Genomic DNA, 20,206 nt, shown 5'->3' with positions numbered 1-20,206 from the left:
CTAGACTGAAGAACAAAAGGACAGCAACTTGTCTGTCCCCCTTCCCCCAATTCCCCAGCACTGTTCCCATCCCCCCAATTCCCCAATAAAAATCTAAAAAAAAAAAAGAGTGCATGCTTTATCCACTGAGCATCTGGGTGGCAGCTCAGCTCAAGTTGCTGAATTGTCTTAGTTGTGGGCGGATGTAGCTCACCATCAAACAGGCAGTCTTGTTGTTAGGAGTACGTGCTCTCAGCTCAGCAGCAGCTCGGCTCAGGTGCAGCGTCACTTACCCATGTGGGAATTGAACTGGCGGCCCTGTTGCTCAGAGCTTGTGCTCTTAAGCCAACTCATAACCAACTGAGCCACTCGGTTGGCCTTCAATCTTCTTAAATCTGTTGGGACTTGTTTTGTGTCCTAGCATGTGCTTTATCTTGGAAAATGTTTCATGTACGCTTTAAAAGAATGTATATTCTGCTGCCTTGGGGGTGAAATGCTCTAACAATATCAATTAAATCCATCTGGTCTAGCGTGTCATTTAAGGCTGCTATTTCCTTGTTGATTTTCTGTCTGGAATGGTGTCAATGGCATGTTAAAGTCCCCTACGATAGTGTTATTGTCAATCTCCCCCTGTATGTCGGTCAATATTTGTTTTATATATTTAGGTGCACCTATGTTGGGTGCATAGAGGTTTACTAGGGTTATGTCCTCTTGTTGGATTGATCCTTTTGTTATTATGAAGTGCCCTTCTTTGTCTTTTATTATAGTCTTTAACTTAAAGTCTATTTTGTATGATATAAGTATTGCTACTCCAGATTTTTTCTCATTTCCATTTGCGTGAAATATCTTATTCCATCACTTTACTTTCAGTCTGTGTGTCTCTTTTGATCTGAGGTGGGTCTCTTATAGACAGCATATGCATGGGTCTTGTTTTCTTATCTATTCAGCTACCCTATGTCTTTTGATTGGAGCATTTAATCCATTTACATTTTAAATGATTATTGATAGGTACATAGTTATTGCCATTTTATTATTTGTATTTCTGGTCTTTACTAGTTTATTTTATCCTTTCTTCTGTTTAAAGAAGCCCTTTTAACATGTTCTGTAATACTGACTTGGTGGTAATGAATTCCTTTAGCTTTTTCTTTTCTGTGAAGTTTTTATCTCTCCTTCAAATTTTAAATGATAGCCTTGCTAGGTAGAGCAATCTTGGTTGTAGGCCCTTGTTTTTCATCACTTTGAGTATTTCCTGCCTTTCCCTTCTAGCCTGCAAAGTTTCTGTGGAAAAGTCAATGATAGTCTTATGGGAGCTCCCTTGTAAGTAACTAGCTAGCTTTCTCTTCCTGCTTTTAGGATTCTCTCTTTGTCTTTAACCTTTGCCATTTTAACTATCATGTGTCTTGGTGTGGGCCTATTTGGGTTCATCTTGTTTGGGACACTCTGAGCTTTCTGGGCTTGTATGTCATTTTCCTTTATCAGGTTAGGGAAGTTTTTGGTCATTATTTCTTCAAATACATTCTTGATCCCTTGCTCCCTCTCTTCGACCTTCTGGTACTCCTGTGATGTGAATGTTGTTGTGCTTGATGTTGTCAAACATGTCTCTTAAACTATTTTCGTTGTTTTTATTGTTTTTTCTTTTTGTTGTTCCGATTGGGTGTATTCTGCTACCTTGTCTTTTAAATTGCTGATTTGATCCTCTGCTTCATCTAATCTGCTGGTGATTCCTTCTAGTGTGTTCTTCATTTCAGTTATTGTATTCTTTATAGGATATTTTTCATGGTTTTTATGTACTTTATGCTTGCTATCTCTTTGTTGAAATTCTCACAGTGTTCCTTAAGCATTCTTTTTTTTTTTTTTTAAAGATTTTATTGGGGAATCAGGGAAGGGGAACAGACAAGTTGCTGTTCTTTGGTTCCTCAGTCTAGTTGTGGAGGACGTCGCTTCACTGGCCCATGTTGGTATTATGATCATTGCGCTCTTCCCGGGTGAGGCAGTCGGTCGCCGACCATTGGATGGCCACTCATGGTAGCTCATGGCAGCCCACTGCAGCCCCACTGCAGCCTACATTGTTGCCAGCCACTCACGGCAGCCCAGCTCCAGGTTGAGCTGTTGCTCACCATCTTAGCGGTGGAGAGTGCAGCGTCACTGGCCCATGTGGGAACTGAACCGGTGGCCCTGCTGCTCAGAGCTCGTGCTCCCAAGCCACTCTTAACCAACTGAGCCACTTGGCCAGCCCTCCTTAAGCATTCTTATAATCAGTGTTTTAAACCCTTTTTCTGGTATGTTGGTTGCCTCCATTTTATTTAGGTCCATTTCTGGAGGTTTCTTCTGTTCTTTTATTTGGGACATATTTCTTTGTTTCTCCATTCTGGCTGCCATTCTGTGTTTGCTTCTATGTATTAGGTAGATCTCCTGTGTCTCTCAGTCTTTGCTGGGTGACCTTATGTATTGAAGTATGTGTCCTGTGTAGTCGAATTGCACCTTCTTCTTAATCTCCTGTGTGTGCATTGCAGAGTTGTCCTGGCTCAACTCCTGTTGTAGTTGAGCCTTGACTGCTTTTGACACATCTATGGGTGGGATTGACTCCCAGGCTGACTAGCTGTGAGGATTGGCTATGCCCACAGTGTATGAACTGCTGTGTGAGGGCTGACACCTCAGAAGAGACTTCGCCCCTGTGGGCTCTATTGCCTGTTGAGAACCCCATCTGGGTGCACCAGTTGTGAGTCTAACCAGGTAGTGCTCTGGTGTGGTCTGAAGCTGCACTCTGGGTACATTGTTTCTGGTGTCTCTTGGGCAGAGCTGTTGTGCAGGGCAATTTGAGCCCTGCCTGTTACTGGCCCATGGGCACCTGGTAGGTGCCTCAAAGCTGTATGTAGTTGGTTGCTGCCTGTGCTGGATGTAGAGACATGTGGGGGTGGCCTCGCTGTGAAATGAGGTCTGCTGCCACCAATAGTGGCATGAGGCAGCTTATCAAAAGGTCCAGCGTCCCCTAGGCCTATTGCCACCTGTCAGCTGCCCATGAGGCCCAGCTGTTGGAAGAGGTTCCTTAGGTGCATGTGCCTGGCTGGCTGACCTGGTGTTGAGAGTGCCTTCAGTGATGCAGCACTAGCTAGGCAGGATGGAGTTCAAGTGATTCACGAGACGTGACCAGTGGTTTTTACAACATTAATGCAGATTCAGCTCTTACACTAGTACCTGTCCTGTGACCACCTTGCCCAGCACCCTGAGAGCACTGCAGCCACCCACCCCCTTAGGCTTGCAAATTCCTGAGAGCTGATCTTGAGTGGCTGCAACATAGTTTTTGGGTCACTGTTCACCACCAAAATCTCTACAGGCCATTGCTGATTGTCCACTGCTCTAAAAAACCTCCTTGGCTTGTGTGGTCGGGGCTGGTCACCTAGTTGCCCAAAGTGCTCCTGGCAGTGCAGATCTGTGTAGGGCGGGGTGGGGTTCCAGGGTGGTTTCTGCAAGGTCAATACAGTCTCTGCTCGTGGGCCCTTGACCACCCCACAAAAATGCCCTGAGAACACTATGGTCAGCCACTACCCATCTATGCTGCAGTGCAGGTGTTGTTTTAACACCCTCCAGCAAATGTTCCCCGGCCACCACAGGCCCTCCACCTGCTTTAATCTGCTTTAATCTGCAGCCTGTGAGGCGGGGCCAGCAGCCCAGCAGTCAAGAATTTCCTGGGCGGAGGTGACCAGTTAGCTCAGTTGGTTAGAGCGTGGTGCTGATAACACTGAGGTTGCTGGTTTGATCCCCGCATGGGCCACTGTGAGCTGCTCCCTCCTTAAAAGAGTCAGCTATGCCATTGTAGCATGAAAGCTACAATGACCATGGCTATTCCCCAATAAAATTAAAAAAGAAAAAATAAAGTTTCCTGGGCGACATAGCACCAGCTATGTTGCACCAGCTATGGGGAGGGAGGGTACCCAGGGCATCACCAAGGCAGTGAGCGGGCAGATTTCCACTAGACCAATTCAGTCCCAAACTTGGGCCTTTTGGGAAGGGCTTAATCCTGAAAAGATGGCACCCCACCTATAAGCCACATGTGTGTAGGCTCCACACAGGGAAAACAATGACACCCATCTCTCCAGTTCCTGTGCCAAAGGTACTCAGTTCAGTCCTTCCCTGCGTGTCCCTGGGCCTCCTGAGCTGCCACCCCTTCCACCAGAGACCAGATGAGTGCCCGCCAGCGAGTGAATCCATGTGTTGGCTCTACAAGAGGGTGTCTGGGTTTCCAGGCACCTTCTGCCTTATAGGGAAGGGCAGGCAGAGTCTTTGCTGATTTTCACTGCCAGATGCCGGGGGAATGCCTCTTCCTAGCACAGGACCCCTGGGCTGGGGAGCCCCCTTCCCTCTTCAGGGGGTTCCTTTGCCACCAAGGTTTCCCCACCCCCCTGGCACTCAACCTCTTTCTGTGGATTTGAGGTCAGTCTGTTTCGCGTCTCTGCCCCTCCTACCAGTATCAACATGGCCTCATCTTTATATCCTTAATTATAATGGTTCTGTTTAGCTAGTGTTCAGATGTTCTTGAGGCTGATTGTTTTATAATTTATTTGTAATTTTGGTGTGATCCTGAGATACAGTTAGTGTTTCTCTAATCCACCATCATCCCTGACAGATGATAGGTGTATGTTTAACTTTTTTAAAAACACTGTTCAACTGTTTTCCAAAGAGGTACCATTTCACATTCCCACCAGCAGTGTATGAGAGTTACAGTTTCTCTGCATCTTCACCAGCACCTTTATTTTTGTTTTTGTCCATTCTAGTGAGGTGGTGGATGTGGTTTTCATTTGCATTTTCCTAGTGACTAATAATTTTGAACATTTTTTTGATGTGCTTATTTGATGCATCTTCTTTGGGAAAGCGTCTGTTCAAGCTTTTTGTTCTTTTTAAAAATTTGATTCTATAGCTTGTCCTTATAGAATTAATTATACATGTTTTCTTTTGTTAGATATATGCTTTGCATATATATTCTCCCAGGCTTGGCTTTTCATTTTTTTATGAAAGTTTTTTTTTCTAAAGAGCTAATGTGTTTACTTTTGATGAAATCTAATGTATTAATTTTTCTTTTATACTTCCTGCTTATTTTGACATATTTAAGAAATCTTTCCTAAACCCAAGATATTTCCCACTCACTAAGATTTTCTTTTATGTTTTCTTCTAGAAGTTTTATATCTTACATTTAGGTCTGTGGTCTATATTTAGTTAATTTTGTATGTGGTATGAGGTAAGGGTTCAGGCTTATATTTTTGCATATGGATATCCATTTATTCCCGAAAAGATGATCCTTTCCCCATTGATTACTTTTGGAATACTTAAAAGCAATTGATGATATTTGTGTGAATCTGTTTCTGGCCTCTATATTCTGGTCCATTGATTTTTGTCTGTATTTATTTACTACTACACTGTTTTGATTACTATAGTTTTATAATAGGTTTTGAAACCAAGTACTGAAATTCTCCAACTTTGTTCTTCATTCACAAAAATGTTTTGGCTATTCTAGGTTCTTTGCATTTTCAAGTATATTTTAAAATCAGCTTGTCAACATCTATAAAATGTCTATTAGAGTTTTGATTTGGGTTGCATTAAATTTATATATTAATTTAAAGAAAATTGGCATAACAATTTTGAGTCTTTAAAGTCTAGGAAAATGGTATATCACATCATTATTTAGGTCTTTAATATCTTTCAGCAACATTGTATAGTTTTTAGTGCACAGGCTTTACATATCTTTTGTCAGATTTATCCCTAAGTATTTCATTGTTTTGATGCTGTCATAAATGTTATTGCTTTTAAAATGTAAATCTGTGATTATTTATTGCTAGAATATAAAATACAACTGATTTGCGTGTAGCAGCCATATATCCTGGAACCTTACTGAAGTCACTTATTCTTTTAGCTCTTTTGGTAGATTTTGTAGAATTATCTGTTTAAGTGATCAGATCACTGCAAATAAAAAGTTATTTTACTCCTGCATTCCTTACATAGATCCCTTTTCTTTCTTTTTCTTGACTTGTTGCATTAGCCAGAACTGCCAGTAAATTTGTAATAGACATGGTGACAGTAGACATCCTTGCCTTATTCCTGATCCTAGGGAGAAAACATATTCCATTTCTTGATGTTAAAGATATTAACTGTAGGGTTTTTCTTGACATTTCAGAATGAGGAAATTTTTTTTTTTTTAATCAGGGCTAAGTGTTCGATTTTGTCCAAAATATTTTCTTCATGTATTAAAATGATCATATGGTTTTTCTTTTGCTGTTCATGCGGTGAATAATATGATTGATTTTCAAGTTTTAAATCAACCATGCATTCCTGAGATAATTTCCACTTTTATAAACATTTTATATAATGTTTAATTTGATCCACTAAACTATAAAGATTTTTCTGCATGTATGTGCATGAAAGATATTGGTGTATAGTTTTTTGCCTTGTAATACCTTTGTCTAGATTTTGTATCAGGATAACTCTGATTTCATAAAATGAGTTGAGAAGTATTCTCTCTTCTTCAATTTTTGGAAAAAGTTTGTGTAGAATTGGTATTTTTTTCCTTACATGTTTGGTAGAATTTACCAGTGAAGGCACTGGGGTCCAGAGTTTTAAGGACAATTTTAAAACTACACATTATTTAATTTCTTTAATAGATATGTCTATTCATGTTTATCTATTGGGTCATCAGGAAAGTCATGACGTTTTTTCTATGTTTTTCAATGCAAAAATGCGTCATGACTTTCCTGATGACCCAATATTTCTTTTTGAATGAACCTTGAGTTTCATTTGCTCTTCTTTTTCTAATTTTTTTAATGAGGAAGATGAAGCCATTCATTTGAAGCTTTTCTTTTCAAATTTTAGTTATAGAGCTCTAATATAGGCATTTCCTCCTGAGTACTGCTTTAGCTGAAGCCCACAACTTTTGATACATTGTGTTTTCATTTTATTTTGTTTAAACTGTCTCTAACTATCCTTGTTATTTCTTTTTGACCCATGAGCTATTTAGAAGTGTTTTATTAATTTTCCCAATATTTGGGGATTTTCCTTATGTCTTCCGGTGTTTATTTACGATTTAATTCCTTTTTGGTTAGAGAACATATATTGTATGATTTGATTGGTAAATGTTTCATGTGCACTTGAAAAGAATTTGTATTTTGCTAGGGTGAGTGTTCTATAAATGTCAATTAGGTTAAGTTGGTTGCGAGTATTGTTTAAATTGTCTCTGTCTTCATTGATTTTGTCTATTGTTTAACCAACTATTGAGAAAGTATGTTGAAATCTATGATTATAATTGTGTATTTGTCTACTTATCATTGCATTTTTATCAGCTTTTGCTTCATGTATGTACTTTGAAGCTCTATTATAAAGTATATAAACCTGTTGGATTTTTGTCCTCTTGTTAAATTGACCCCCCTTTATCCCTATGAAATAACCTTCAACCCTGGTAATAGTCTTTGCTCAGAAATCTGTTTTGTCAAATATTAATGTAGTCCTCCTTTCTTAAAATTAGTGTTTGCACGTAAAATCTTTCATCCTTTTGCTTTTAACCTATTTGTGTCTCTCTATAAAGTTGGATTTTTAAAAACAGCATCGAATTAGGTCTTGCTCTTTTAAAAATCACACCTGACAATCTCTGCATTTTAATTGAAGTGTTGAGAATATTTATGTTTATTCTGATTATTGATATGTTTGAATTTAAAGCAACCGACATGCTATTTGTTTTGTTAGTCTTATCTATGCTTTGTTGCATTTTATTTGTTTTATGCCTTCTTTTGGATTAATTGGGTATGTTTTATGATTCCATTTTATTTTATCTCCTTTGTTGGTCTATTAGCTATAACTATTTTTAAGTGGTTGCTCTAGGGCTTATAATATAAGTATGTTTTTAACTTATCACATTTTATCTTCAAGTGGTATTATACTACTTGATATTTAACATAAGAACCTTATGACAATATATTTCCAATAATTGAATACCAATAGCCTTTGTGTTATTGTGGTCATACATTTTACTTTTACAAGTATTATGAACCCCACAATACATTATTACTTTTATTTCATATAATCAGTTATTTTTGAGGTCCTTTATACTTTTTTATTGTGGCAAAATATGCATAAATAAAATTTATCATTTTAAATGTAAAAATTAGTGGCACTAAGTACATTCACAATGTAGTGCAACCATCACCACTATCCATTGCCAGAACTTTTTCATCATTCTAAATAGAACTTGAGTCCCCTTAAACAATAACTCCACATTATCCTTTCCTTGCAATCCCTGGTAACCTCTACTCTACTTTCTGTTCTATAAATTTGCCTATTCTAGTTACCTCCTGTAAGTGGAATCAGACAATATTTGTCCTTTTGTGTCTGACTTATTTCACTTAGCATGTTTTCCAGGTTCATCCATGTTGTAGCATATATCAGAACTACATTCCTTATTAAACATAAATAATACTCCATTGTATGTATATACCACATTTTGTTTATCTAGTCATTTATTGATGGATATTTGAGTTGTTTCTACCATTTGACTATTGTGAATAATGCTGTTGTGAACATTGGTGTACAATTTATTTTGAGTCTCTGCCTTCAATTCATTTGGGTATTTGCCTAAGAGTGAAATTTCTGGATTATATGGTAATTCTATGTTTAGCTTTTTGAGGACCTGCCAAAGTTTTCTACAGAGCTGCATCATTTTATGTTTTCACCAGAAATGCACAAGTATTTCAAATTTTTAAACATCCTTGCTAACTCTCATTTTCCATTTTTTTTTATAATAGCCATCCTAATAACAAAAAGTGGCATCTCATTGTGGCTTTGATTTTCATTTCCCTAATGGCAAGAGATAGTGAGCATCTTTTCATATGGTTCTTGGCCAATTATATGTCTTCTTTGGAGAAATGTCAATTAGTCTTTTGCTCATTTTTGAATGGATTGTTTATTTTTGTTGTTAAGTTGTAGGAGTTCTTTATATATTCTGGATATTAATCCTTTATCAGATATATGATTTGGAAATATTTTTTCCCATTTATTGGTTGTCTTTTCATTCCCTTGATAGTGTCATTTGATACAGAGTTTTTAATTTTGATCAAGTGCAGTTTATCTGTTTTTTTCTTTTATTGCCTGTGATTTTTGGTATCATAGCCAAGAAATCATTGCCAAATCCAGTGTCATGAAGCTTGTCCTTTATGTGTTCTTCTAAGAGATTTATAGATTTACCTCTTACATTCAGATCTTTGAACCATTTTGAGTTCATTTTTGTATATGGCATAAGCAAGGTTCCAACTTAATTCTTTTGCATGTGGATATCCATTTTTCCCAGCACCACTGTTGAAAGGCAGTCTTGAAGGTGTTAGCATCCTTTTCAAAAATCATTTGACCATATGTGCAAGGGTTTATTTCTAGACTCTCTATTCTATTCTGTTGGTCTCTATGTCTGTCTTTATGCTAGAACAACACTGCTTTTAATAGATTTGTAGCAAACATTGGAATCAGGAAGTGTGAGTCCTCCAACTTTGTTGTTTTTTTTTAAAGACTGTTTTGGCTACTGGGGGTTCCTTGAGATTCCATAATGAGTTTAGGATGAGTTTTTCTTTTTGCAAAAAAATGTCGTTGGGAGTTTGGGATTGCATTGAATCTGTAGATTGCTTAGGGCAGTATTTTTTTTTTTAAAGATTTTATTGGGGGACTGGGAGGAGGGGAACAGCGCTGGGGAATTGGGGGAAGGGAAACAGACAAGTTTCTGTCCTTTTGTTCTTCAGTCTAGCTGTGGAGGACGTTGCCTCACCGGCCCATGTTGGCACCATCATTGCGCTCTTCCTGGATGAGGCAATCGGTTGCCAGTCATTGTTCAGCCGCTCACAGCGGCTCTCGGCCACTCACGCCGGCTGCCAGCCACTCACGTAGCTCACGGCAGCCTACACCGCCCGTCGCCGGCGACTCACAGCAGCCCAGCTTCAGGTGGAGCTGCTGTTTATCATCTTAGCTGTAGAGGGCGAGTGTCACTGGCCCTCAATGTGGGATCCGAACCGCAGCCCTGCTGCTCAGAGCTGGCGCTCCCAAGCGAGCTCTTAACCAGCTGAGCCACTCTGCCGGCCTTGGGCAGTATTTTTATCTTAACTATATTAAGCCTTCTGATTCATGAACACAGGGCATCTTTCCTTTAATTTATGTCTTCTTTAATTTCTTTCAGAGAAGTAGTTTTCATTGTACAAGTCTTTCAGCTCCTTGGTTATATTTATTCCTAAGTATGTTATTCTTTCTGATGCTATTATAAATGGAATTGTTTCCTTAATTTTCTTCTCAAATTGTTCTTAGGAATACAATGGATTTTTTTGTTAGGTTTTTTTTTTTTTACCCTATCACTTGCCTGAATTCATTTATTAGTTCTAACAGTTTACTTATGTGTGTGTATTCTCAGGTTTTCTACATATAAGATCATTATATCTGTGAACAGAGATAATTTACCTTTTTCCTTTTATTTCTTTTCTTACCTAATTGCCCTGGCTAGAACTTCCAACGCTATGTTAAATAGAAAGTGGTTATCCTTGTCTTGTTCTTGAACTTAGGGGAAAGAAAAGCTTTCAGTGTTACACCATTGAGTATGATGTTAGCTGTGGGTTTTTCCATATGTAGCCTTTATCATGTTGAGAATGTTTCCTTCTGTTCTTAGTTTATGGAATTTTTTTTCTTTTTACATGAAAGGATGTTGAATTTTGTTAATGCTTTCACTTTGACTGATATCCAGAATCCAGTTAGGTGGATGAAAACTAATTGATGGGATCCAGCTTCCCAAGAAATTTGGTCAGATGTTGCTGGGGCAAGGCTTTGGGACTCTGACCCAGATGAGTGAAGACAAAGACAGGGCTTGACTAACAGTGACCCTCCAGCATCACTCAGACTGGGCTCAGTGCTCAGGTAGGAAGTCATAAAAAGGCAACGTAGGGCCAGCCGAGTGGCTCAGTTGGTTAAGAGCTTGCTCAAGAATTTTAAGTCTGAACAAAAGCGGTTCGATTCCTGGCCCGAGCTGAGCTGCCGCTGAGCTGCCAACAGGTGGCAGGATGGCTAAGCTAAAAAAAAAAAATGCAACGTAGACGTTACTGGAATTCCCAAGGCTCACCCTCATACATGTCAAATGTGATAGGACAAATAAGAGAGCCCTACTAAGAAGTGGGATCAAGGCTGCTGATAAACTTAGATGGGTCTGGCCTACAGGTGAAGGGCACCAGTGGTTCCAGCTGTGAGGTCACTTTATAATAAAATGACTAGAGAAGCACCGTCCATCTTGATCTTATTCCATAGTCTTTGAGAGTATTCTGTTCTTTGTTTTTTATTTTATTTTTTTTAAATGTTTGAATACTTTTAGATATTCACTTGACTTCTTAATGTAAACCTATCAGAACATGGCCAATTAAGAACCTCTTTTGTTATAGGTGTGCACACTGCCTTGCCCCCCGCCCATCTGATCCCTTTGCTCGCTTCTGTCAAGAATGTGGCTCACCTGTCCCACCCATATTTGGCTGTCGTCTCCCACCCCCAGAAGGAGCTCAGGTGAGCAGCAGAATCCTTAAAATCTTTTTTTAGTGGTTTATCTCATCTTTATTTGCAGCAGTAGCACAGTACCTGGCATACACAAACTACAAACATGAATACTTGTTGAAAAATTACCGGAAGGTTAATTTCTTATTATCCAGACACCTATTTAGGAATGAAAAAAACTTGTTTGCAATGCCATTTCTTTTCTGTGGCCTTGCAAAGCATAAGCTCAGAAAGAGACTGAAATCTTATTGTTTTAATGAAGTGTGCATGGGTAAATACATATTTTCTACTCATATAATATTTCTGTTCAAAACCTGGATACAATAAAGAAATATATTCTAGAAATAAATGACAAGAAGTACTAATTATAGGTATATATATATATATATATATATATATATCCATAAGATACATCATTCTGTCCAAAGAAGCTGTTATATATGGCTACATATAAGATCATCATATCTGTGAACAGATCATTTAACTTCTCTGTTAAATAGGATATAGATTAATCAGTGTATCTAAATTAAAATGTTTTGGCTAAGGTAGATAATAATTGATATTATCCTACCACTAAGTTTGTAGTTAGTTAGAAAACATAGGTGGCTTACTAAAAATCAAAACCTTCATCAAGGGCCGGCTGAGTGGCGCGTTGGTTAAGAGCTGACTTGGGACTCCAGAGGGCCCCGGTTCAGATCCCACATATGAGGGCCAGTGACACTGCCCTCTACAGCTAAGATGCTGAACAACAGCTTAACCTGGAGCTGTGCTGCCGTGAGTCACCGGCGTCGGCGTAGGCCGTAGCACCTGCTGCAATGGGTTGCCATAAGCTACCATGTGTAGACGGCAGCCAGCGAGAGCGGCCAGCAGCCGCAGTGAGTGGCCGTCCAGAGGCCAGCAACTGATCTGCCTCGCCCGGGAAGAGCACAGTGATGGTGCCAACTTGGGCCAGTGAAGCAACGTCCTCCACAGCTAGACTGAAGAACTTGTCTGTTTCCCTTCCCCCAATTCCCCAGCGCTGTTCCCATCCCTAATGTCCCAATAAAAAATCTTAAAAAAATTTTTTTTTAATGTTTATGGAATCATTTACATTTACCCACACACTTATTATATCTGATCTGTCATTTCTTTATTTCTTTATTATGAACTCAGGTTATCATCTAGTGTGACTTACTTTCAGCCTGAAGGACTTCCTTTACTAAAGGCATGTCTGTTAGCAATTTCTCTCTGTTTTTGTTTATCTTAGAATGTTTATTTTACCTTAACTTTTGAAGGGCAGGTTTACTGGATACAGAATTCTTGTTTGTCAGTTATTTTTAATTTCAGCCCCTTGAACATGTTGTTTTACTGCTTCCATAGGTTTTTTTTTTACTGCCTCCATAGTTTTGATGCATATCATAGTTTTTTCTCTTGCTACTCTCAAGATTTTCTTTCTGTCTTTGACATTTAATAGTTTGACTATAATTGGTCTAAGTGTATATCTCTTTGTGTTTATTTTTCTTGAGGATGATTAAATTTGACTTGTAGATGGATTTTTTTTTTCAAATATGAGAAGTTTTTGGCCATTTTTCAAATTCTTTTTCTTCCCCTTTCTCTTTCTCCTCCCCTTCTGGGACTCCCATTACATGTATTTCTGTATTTGGGGTGTTTCCCCACAGGTCTTGATGGTCTGTTTATTTTCTTCAATCTTTTATCTCTCTGTTTTTCAGATTGGAAAATTTCTATTGAACTATATTTAAGTTCACTGATTCTCCTGTTATGTCTGATCTGCTGTTGAGTTCCTCTGGCAATTTTTAAATTTTAATTATTTTACTTTTCAACTCCAGGTTTTGGCTTGCTTCTTTTAGAATAATTTTTTCTTTTTATTGAGATTCCCTATTTTTCAGATCATTGTTATCATATTTTCTTTAATTTTTTAAACATTGTTTCCTTTAGTTTTTTGAACATTTTTATAATAGCTGTTTTGAAATCTTTGTCTGCTAAATTCAGTATCTTGGGATACTCAAAGACCATTTCTATTAACTGGTTTTTTGGGGTTTTTTCCCTGAGTTGGGATCACACTTTGTTTTTTTTGTGGAGGAAGGGGAACATGTCTCAATTATTTTTTAATTTTGGACATTTTAGATAATATATTATAACTCTGGATTTTCACTTTTCTCCATGTGTTCTTGTTTTGTTCTTTGCTGGGATTAAATCTTCATGTTTATTTCTCCTGCAGTTTCTGGCCAATAATATCAGGGTTTTCCCCCTTATTTTTACTTGTAAGCCTGGGATCACCCTTGGCTGTGTATAACTTAGTGTTTAACTGAAGATTGGTCAGAAGTTGTGCTCAAATAAGTAAGGCTTTCAGTCTGTGTTGATGGATCTATGTGTGGGCATAGAACATTCAAATTTCCGTCTGTCTTCAAGCCTGCCCAGCTTTTACTTTATGCTGAGCTCTCTTGAATCTCCATGTGCATCCAGGGATGTTGGGTGGCTTGGACCCACTCTGGTTTATGCTGCACATGCATATAACCTCCAGTCAACTAAGGGTATGTGGAGTGTTTATCTAGTCTCCTATAGTTGACTTACTATATATAGTTGAATTTAACTCCCTGTTAAATTCCTGGCTACTTGCTGGTCCATTGATTGCCTCAAACAGGACCACAGTCTCAAGATAGTGGAGCCACTGGCCCTCCCTGTTTGCTTGCCACTGAAGTAGTCACCTTAGAAATGCTCTAAATCAAGTGAGCCATGTTCATCAGCAGTCACAAAGCTTCTGATTTTTATAGCCGGCCCTGCCCTGGAGGAGTTACCAAGCTAATAAAGCTAGAGAAGGATGTGAGTGGCTTCATGCTAGAACCACACAGACTTGTGTTCTTATTTGAAGTTCAGTTCTTTTCAGTTTGTTGTCTGTCTTCAGCTGACTTTCAGAGTCTGAAATAATTGTGGTTTTTTTGACAGTTTTATTCAACTTTATAATTGCTTTTAGGGGAGAGGATTGTTGACTTCCTTACTCCACCATGTGGGAAGATTTTTTTTCTTTTCCTTTTCCTTTTTTTTTTTTTTACATCTCTGTTTTCTACAAGAAATATGGTTTTACTCTTAATAGGAAAAAATAAGAATAAAAGTAATTATTTACAAATTTTTTTCTACAAAAGCAAACTAAGTCTTACATTCTAAGGTCTACTTATACCTTCCATTTTTAGATCACAAGAAAAACTTGACCTCTTTCTTTGTGCAGATGGGCTTATGTGCAGAATGTGGAAGCTTGGTTCCCATGAACACGCCAATCTGTGTGGTGTGTGAGGCTCCTCTTGCTCTACAGTTGCAACCACAGGCCAGCCTCCGCTTGAAGGTAATGGAATGTGATTTTATAAAAAAGTGAATAAAGTATATGGAAAGTAGTGTTTGAACAATTAAATGTCTTTCTCCAGCTGATGGAATTGGATAACAATCGATAAGCTAATATCTCTGTCAACAAAATCCACTCTAATTTTTGGAAAGGCATGCTGCCTAAGAGTTTAACTTGCTAGTTGGATATATAATGTTAAGAGGAATACATAAAAATGTCCTGAACATGGATTTGGAGGACAAATTGCACTAATGCTAACTTAGACAATTTTTTAGTTACATATTTAAACTTGATCATTGCAATTAATATTGAATTGTAATCTTGTCCTTAAAGTGGCTTCATGCTTTTGTTTGCTTTATTTGATTATGGGTCCCTATTAGTATGTAGAAAAGAATGGTTAGATCTAGGCACATGGATGAAAAAATTAAGCATCATTGCATACATTCAAAATTTTTCTAGATAAATGATATATTGTGAAATTATTTGGGGTAGACTTATTGAATACACAACTGTATTTTTTCTCCACTTTTCAATGTACAGGCCTATTCACCGCCTCTTTAATCTCAAGTAAAGGTCACTAGAGGATAAAATAGGTTTAATAGAGAGTTTGGAGGACAAAAAAGGAAGAATTTTTTTTTTTTTTTTTTTACAGCTGAGCCATCCTGCTACCTGTTGGCAGCTCAGCGGCTACTCAGCTCGGAAAAAAGGAAGAATTTTTAACAATAAGAGAAATTCGTGGAGTTAATATAAAATTAGAACTGTAACGCTCCTAAAATGACCATGTGATTTTATATGGGCAGATGTATTGAATTTTATGAGAGAAAAGATAAGTCAACTTTTCCTTCCACTTCCAAGCTCCTCACAGTGCAATGTTCCAAAGTGTCTCAGGCTAAATAAGCCTTCAAAATGAGATTTTGAAGAATTGCTGGGCCAAAGTCAGGTAGATGCAAATTTACTGCTCTTTTTGTTAGATAACTATTTTCAATCTTAAAAAACTCTAAAAGTTACCTCAGGAAGCCACCAAACAGCCCTGGAAGCTTGTCTCTGGACTTCTTATACATGAGAGAGAAATCAATTTCTCTTGTTCAAGCCACTGTTATTTTGACTGTTTTGTTAATCACAGCAGGACCTATTCTTACGAATACATACCCAGGGTATTTGAAGCACATATCATCCAAACTCTTTTAACTATTCAGGAAGAATAAGGGTGAGTATTGGTTGTGAGCCAAGTTCAATATATATATCGTGCCACCTTCAGTATTTGAAATCCAGAGTTCTTCCCATTTGGTGGAAAAGGAGGGAGGTAAAAGGAATAAGTAAGTAATTGTTTCCTTCAACTGTGGATCCTATATTGAGAATAAACACAGGATTTTTTTTTTAATTTTTATTTTTTATTAAAGTTTATTGGGGTGACAATGTTAGCAAAGTTACATAGATGTCAGGTGTACAATTCTGTAACACATCATATATATATCACCCTGTGTGCCCACTACCCAGAGTCAGTTCTCTTTCCATCACCATATATTTGATCCCCTGTGCCCTCATCTACCACCCCTGCCCCTTACCCTCTGGTAACCACTAAACTATTGTGTGTGTCTATGAGTTTTGTTTCTTCATTTGTTTTTCTTGTTATTTTCCGTTTTATATACCACATATCATTGAAATCATATGGTTCTCAACTTTTTCTGTGTGACTTATTTCGCTTAGCATTATAATCGCAAGATCCATCCATGATGTTGCAAGTGGCATTTTCATCTTTTCTTATGGCAAAATAGTATTCCATTGTGTATATATACCACCAGTTCTTTATCCAATCATCTGTCAAAGGACACTTTGGTTGTTTCCATGTCTTGGCCACTGTAAATGAAGCTGCAATGAACATCAGAGTACATATATCCTTATGGATAAATATTTTCATATTTTTTGGGTAGATACCCAAGAGAGGGATTGCTGGGTCATATGGTAATTCTATTTTTAATTTTTTGAGAAATCTCCACACTGCCTTCCATGGCTACAACAATCTGCATTCCCACCAACAGTGTATGAGGGTTCCTTTTTCTCCACAGCCTCTCCAACACTTGTTATTATTTGTCTTGTTGATGATAGCCATTCTAACTGGTGTGAGGTGATATCTCATTGTGGTTTTTATTTGCATTTCTCTGATGATTAGTGCTGTTAAGCATTTTTTCATATGTCTGTTTTCATAGGCCATCTATATGTCCTCTTTGGAGAAATGTCTATTCAGGTCCTCTGCCCATTTTTTAATTGGATTGTTTGTTTTTTTGTTGTTGAGTTGTATGAGTTCCTTATATATTTTGGATATTAGCCCCTTATCAGAGGCATTGTTTGCAAAAATCTTCTCCCATTCAGTTGGTTGCCTCTTTATTTTGTCAATGGTTTCTTTTGCTGTGCAGAAGCTTTTTAGTTTGATAGAGTTCCATTCATTTATTTTAGCTTTTCATTCCTTTGCCTTTGAAGTCAAATTCATAAAATGCTCTTTGAACCCAAGGTCCATAAGTTTAGTACCTATGTTTTCTTCTATGCAGTTTATTGTTTCAGACCTTATGTTTAGGTCTTTGATCCATTTTCAATTAATTTTAGTACACGGTGACAGATAACAGTCTAATTTCATGTGGCTTTCCAATTTTCCCAGCACCATATATTGAAGAAGCTGTCTTTTCTCCATTTTATGTTTTTGGCTTCTTTGTTGAAAATTATCTGTCCATATTTATGTGGATTCTCAATTCTATTCCATTGGTCCGTGTGTCTGTTTTTCTGCCAATTCCATATTGTTTTGATTATTGTTGCCCTGTAGTACAAGTTGAAGTCAGGGTGTGTGATACTTCAAGCATTGTTCTTTTTTATTAGGATTGCTTTGTCTATTTGGTGTCTTTTGTGGTTTCATACAAATCTGATGATTTTTTGTTTCATTTCTTAAAAAAATGCCATTGGTACAGCTTCCATAAAGGGCTCTCTGAAATGCTAATTTTCTCAAAATTGTAGGAAATAATGATTTAGGGTATTGCCTATATTATTTTATCCAGAACTGAGAATCTTATGATCATTTCTATTGTCACCAGGTTTTTTCCTGGTGTTTTGTTTGTTTTAGCATTGGATTGTTATGATTGACTATCACTTTTTTTTTTTTAGATTTTATTGGGGAGTTGGGGGAGGGGAACAGCTCTGGGGAATCGGGGAAGGGGAACAGACAAATTGCTGTCCTTTTGTTCTTCAGTCTAGTTGTGATGGATGTTGCTTCACTGGTCCATGTTGGTATTATCGTTGCGCTCTTCCCAGGTGAGGCAGTCGGTTGCCGGCCATTGGATGGCCACTCATGGCGGTGCACAGCAGCTCACGAAAGCTCACACCCGCTGCCAGCCAGCCCCACTGCAGCCTATGCCGTCGCCGGTGGCTCACGGCAGCCCAGCTCCAAGTGGAGCTGTTGTTCACCATCTTAGCTGTAGAGGGTGCAGTGTCACTGGCCCTCATGTGGGATCTGAACTGGGGCCATGCTGCTCATAGCTGGTGTCCCAAGCCAACTCCCAACCAATGCGCCACTCGGCCAGCCCTACTATCACTCTTAATGAAGACGTATCTTCAAGTGTGTATCTTATACTATTAATAATGAAGCACTTAATTGTTTCACTTTTACCAAAACATTTTAATCACTTTTGATACTCCCTCTTCTCTTGTTTTGGTTGGAAACTTAACCATATACACAGTATATTCTACACCCTAAGAATTTATTGGAAGACATTTAAACTCCCAGCAGTGCCAAGATGGCATAAGGATTGGTGTGAGTCTGAGAAAGTTTCTGGACACTCGCTTCCCTGCAAGAGGGAAGATTGGTGGGAGAGGGACCTGAGGAAGGAGTGTGGTCTCTAGGCAGGCCTAGAGTCACAGGCACTTGGGCATTGCCACAGGCAGCTGGTGTCCTTCACCATGGTGCAGTCATGAACATTCCTTCAGGTTCCCCCAATTTCTCTGGGTTCCGCCTTGTACCTCCAGTGCAAGACCTCAGGTACTGAGGGGTTTTTTCAAAGGTGCCTTTTGATATGACATTTCCCAGTATGCTGCTTCCTGGACCCCTCTGCACACTGCAATCCCTGGGCTTTGACACCTAGACCTATTGCTCCAGTGCCTGATCTAATGACCTGGATTTCTGCTTGCTGTGGTGTAGATGGTAGTCATCATGATGGGGAAGCACAGAGGAGAGGAATTCAGTAACTCTTAACAGGGACCAGGGCCAGGGCTTGCTTTGAAGAAGGGCGTGTCATCTGAATAGATATTGTGTAGACACTAGCATTTGCCAGATGGGGAAAGGGAAGGCCAAAGAGAAGTCACTCATGGGTGTGTGTTTGTGTGTGAGATGGGACTTTCCAGGAAGATGCACAGAGACTGGAAACTGCAGGGTGTGCTTCAAAACTTTGCAAGCAGTTTGGTTTTGCAGAGCTACAGAATTGCTGGGGAGCTGTGGGTTGTGGAAGATGGTACCTTTTCTATTGTCCCCAGCTTGACTTTTTCTGCTGGGCCCTGAAGTGTTGAAAGCAGGGACAGAGTTTAATCACACTTTATTTTTGAGAGAATTTTATCACCACAACATCTTATCCTGGAGGGAAATGCCTCATTTTTAAACCTGGACAATCAGTGTTGCTGTTTCTACTAACAAAAGGACACCTCTTTGGGAATCCTGGGCTGAAATTCTTCATCCCAGTGACTGTCCCAGATGTTACAAGGGTGATAGATTTTTAGAAAATGTTCTCCCAGGAATACCTGTCCGTAGTTGTCAATATTGAGGAATTTTGCTCTATCAGATTTTTTTTACCTGCCAAGCTTAAAAGATACAGTAACAGAAGTTTCTCCTTTTGCCCTCTGGCAAAGATGTCTATGTTTCAGAATAAGAAAGAATTTTATACTTTTTAAATTCTCCAATTTTTGAAACAAGTGAAATAGTCCACAGATATATAAGAAGCGCATAATTTTTCCACCCACCTCTATTTTTACCCCCCTGAAATAACCAATGATAGGAGTTTAATAAATGTCCTTCAATGTATTTTTCTAGATGCACAGAAACATATTTACACATTTGGATTTTGTTTTGTTTTGTTTTTTTAAACAAATGTATCATATTGGCCATTTTCTAAAGCTGAAAACTAATAGCATCTCCCTTGTCACCAGAACACACAAACTCTCTTTTTATTTTTTTTAAAGATTTTTATTGGGGAATTGGGGGGATGGGAACAGTGCTGGGGAATTAGGGGGAGGGGAACAGACAAGTTGCTGTTGTTTTGTTCTTCAGTCTAGTTGTGGAGGACGTTGCTTCACTGGCCCAAGTTGGCACCATCATTGCGCTCT

The 20,206-nt window shown here is 38.5% G+C and overlaps 1 protein-coding gene across 1 annotated transcript in view; it reads left to right on the top strand.

The window, feature by feature from the left end:
• Positions 1 to 20,206, top strand: part of DZANK1 (double zinc ribbon and ankyrin repeat domains 1) — a 70,779-nt gene that overhangs the window by 26,810 nt on the left and 23,763 nt on the right. Inside the window, exons 10-11 of the mRNA XM_019653103.1 lie at positions 11,412 to 11,529; positions 14,741 to 14,854. Of these exons, the coding sequence (XP_019508648.1) occupies positions 11,412 to 11,529; positions 14,741 to 14,854 (232 nt within the window). The remainder of the gene's footprint in view (positions 1 to 11,411; positions 11,530 to 14,740; positions 14,855 to 20,206) is intronic.

Source organism: Hipposideros armiger, unplaced genomic scaffold (genome assembly GCF_001890085.2).
Source record: "Hipposideros armiger isolate ML-2016 unplaced genomic scaffold, ASM189008v1 scaffold_195, whole genome shotgun sequence".
Taxonomy (NCBI): Eukaryota; Metazoa; Chordata; class Mammalia; order Chiroptera; family Hipposideridae; genus Hipposideros; species Hipposideros armiger.
The sequence above is the reverse complement of the archived record's forward strand: the minus strand, read 5'-3'. Positions and strand labels throughout refer to the sequence as shown.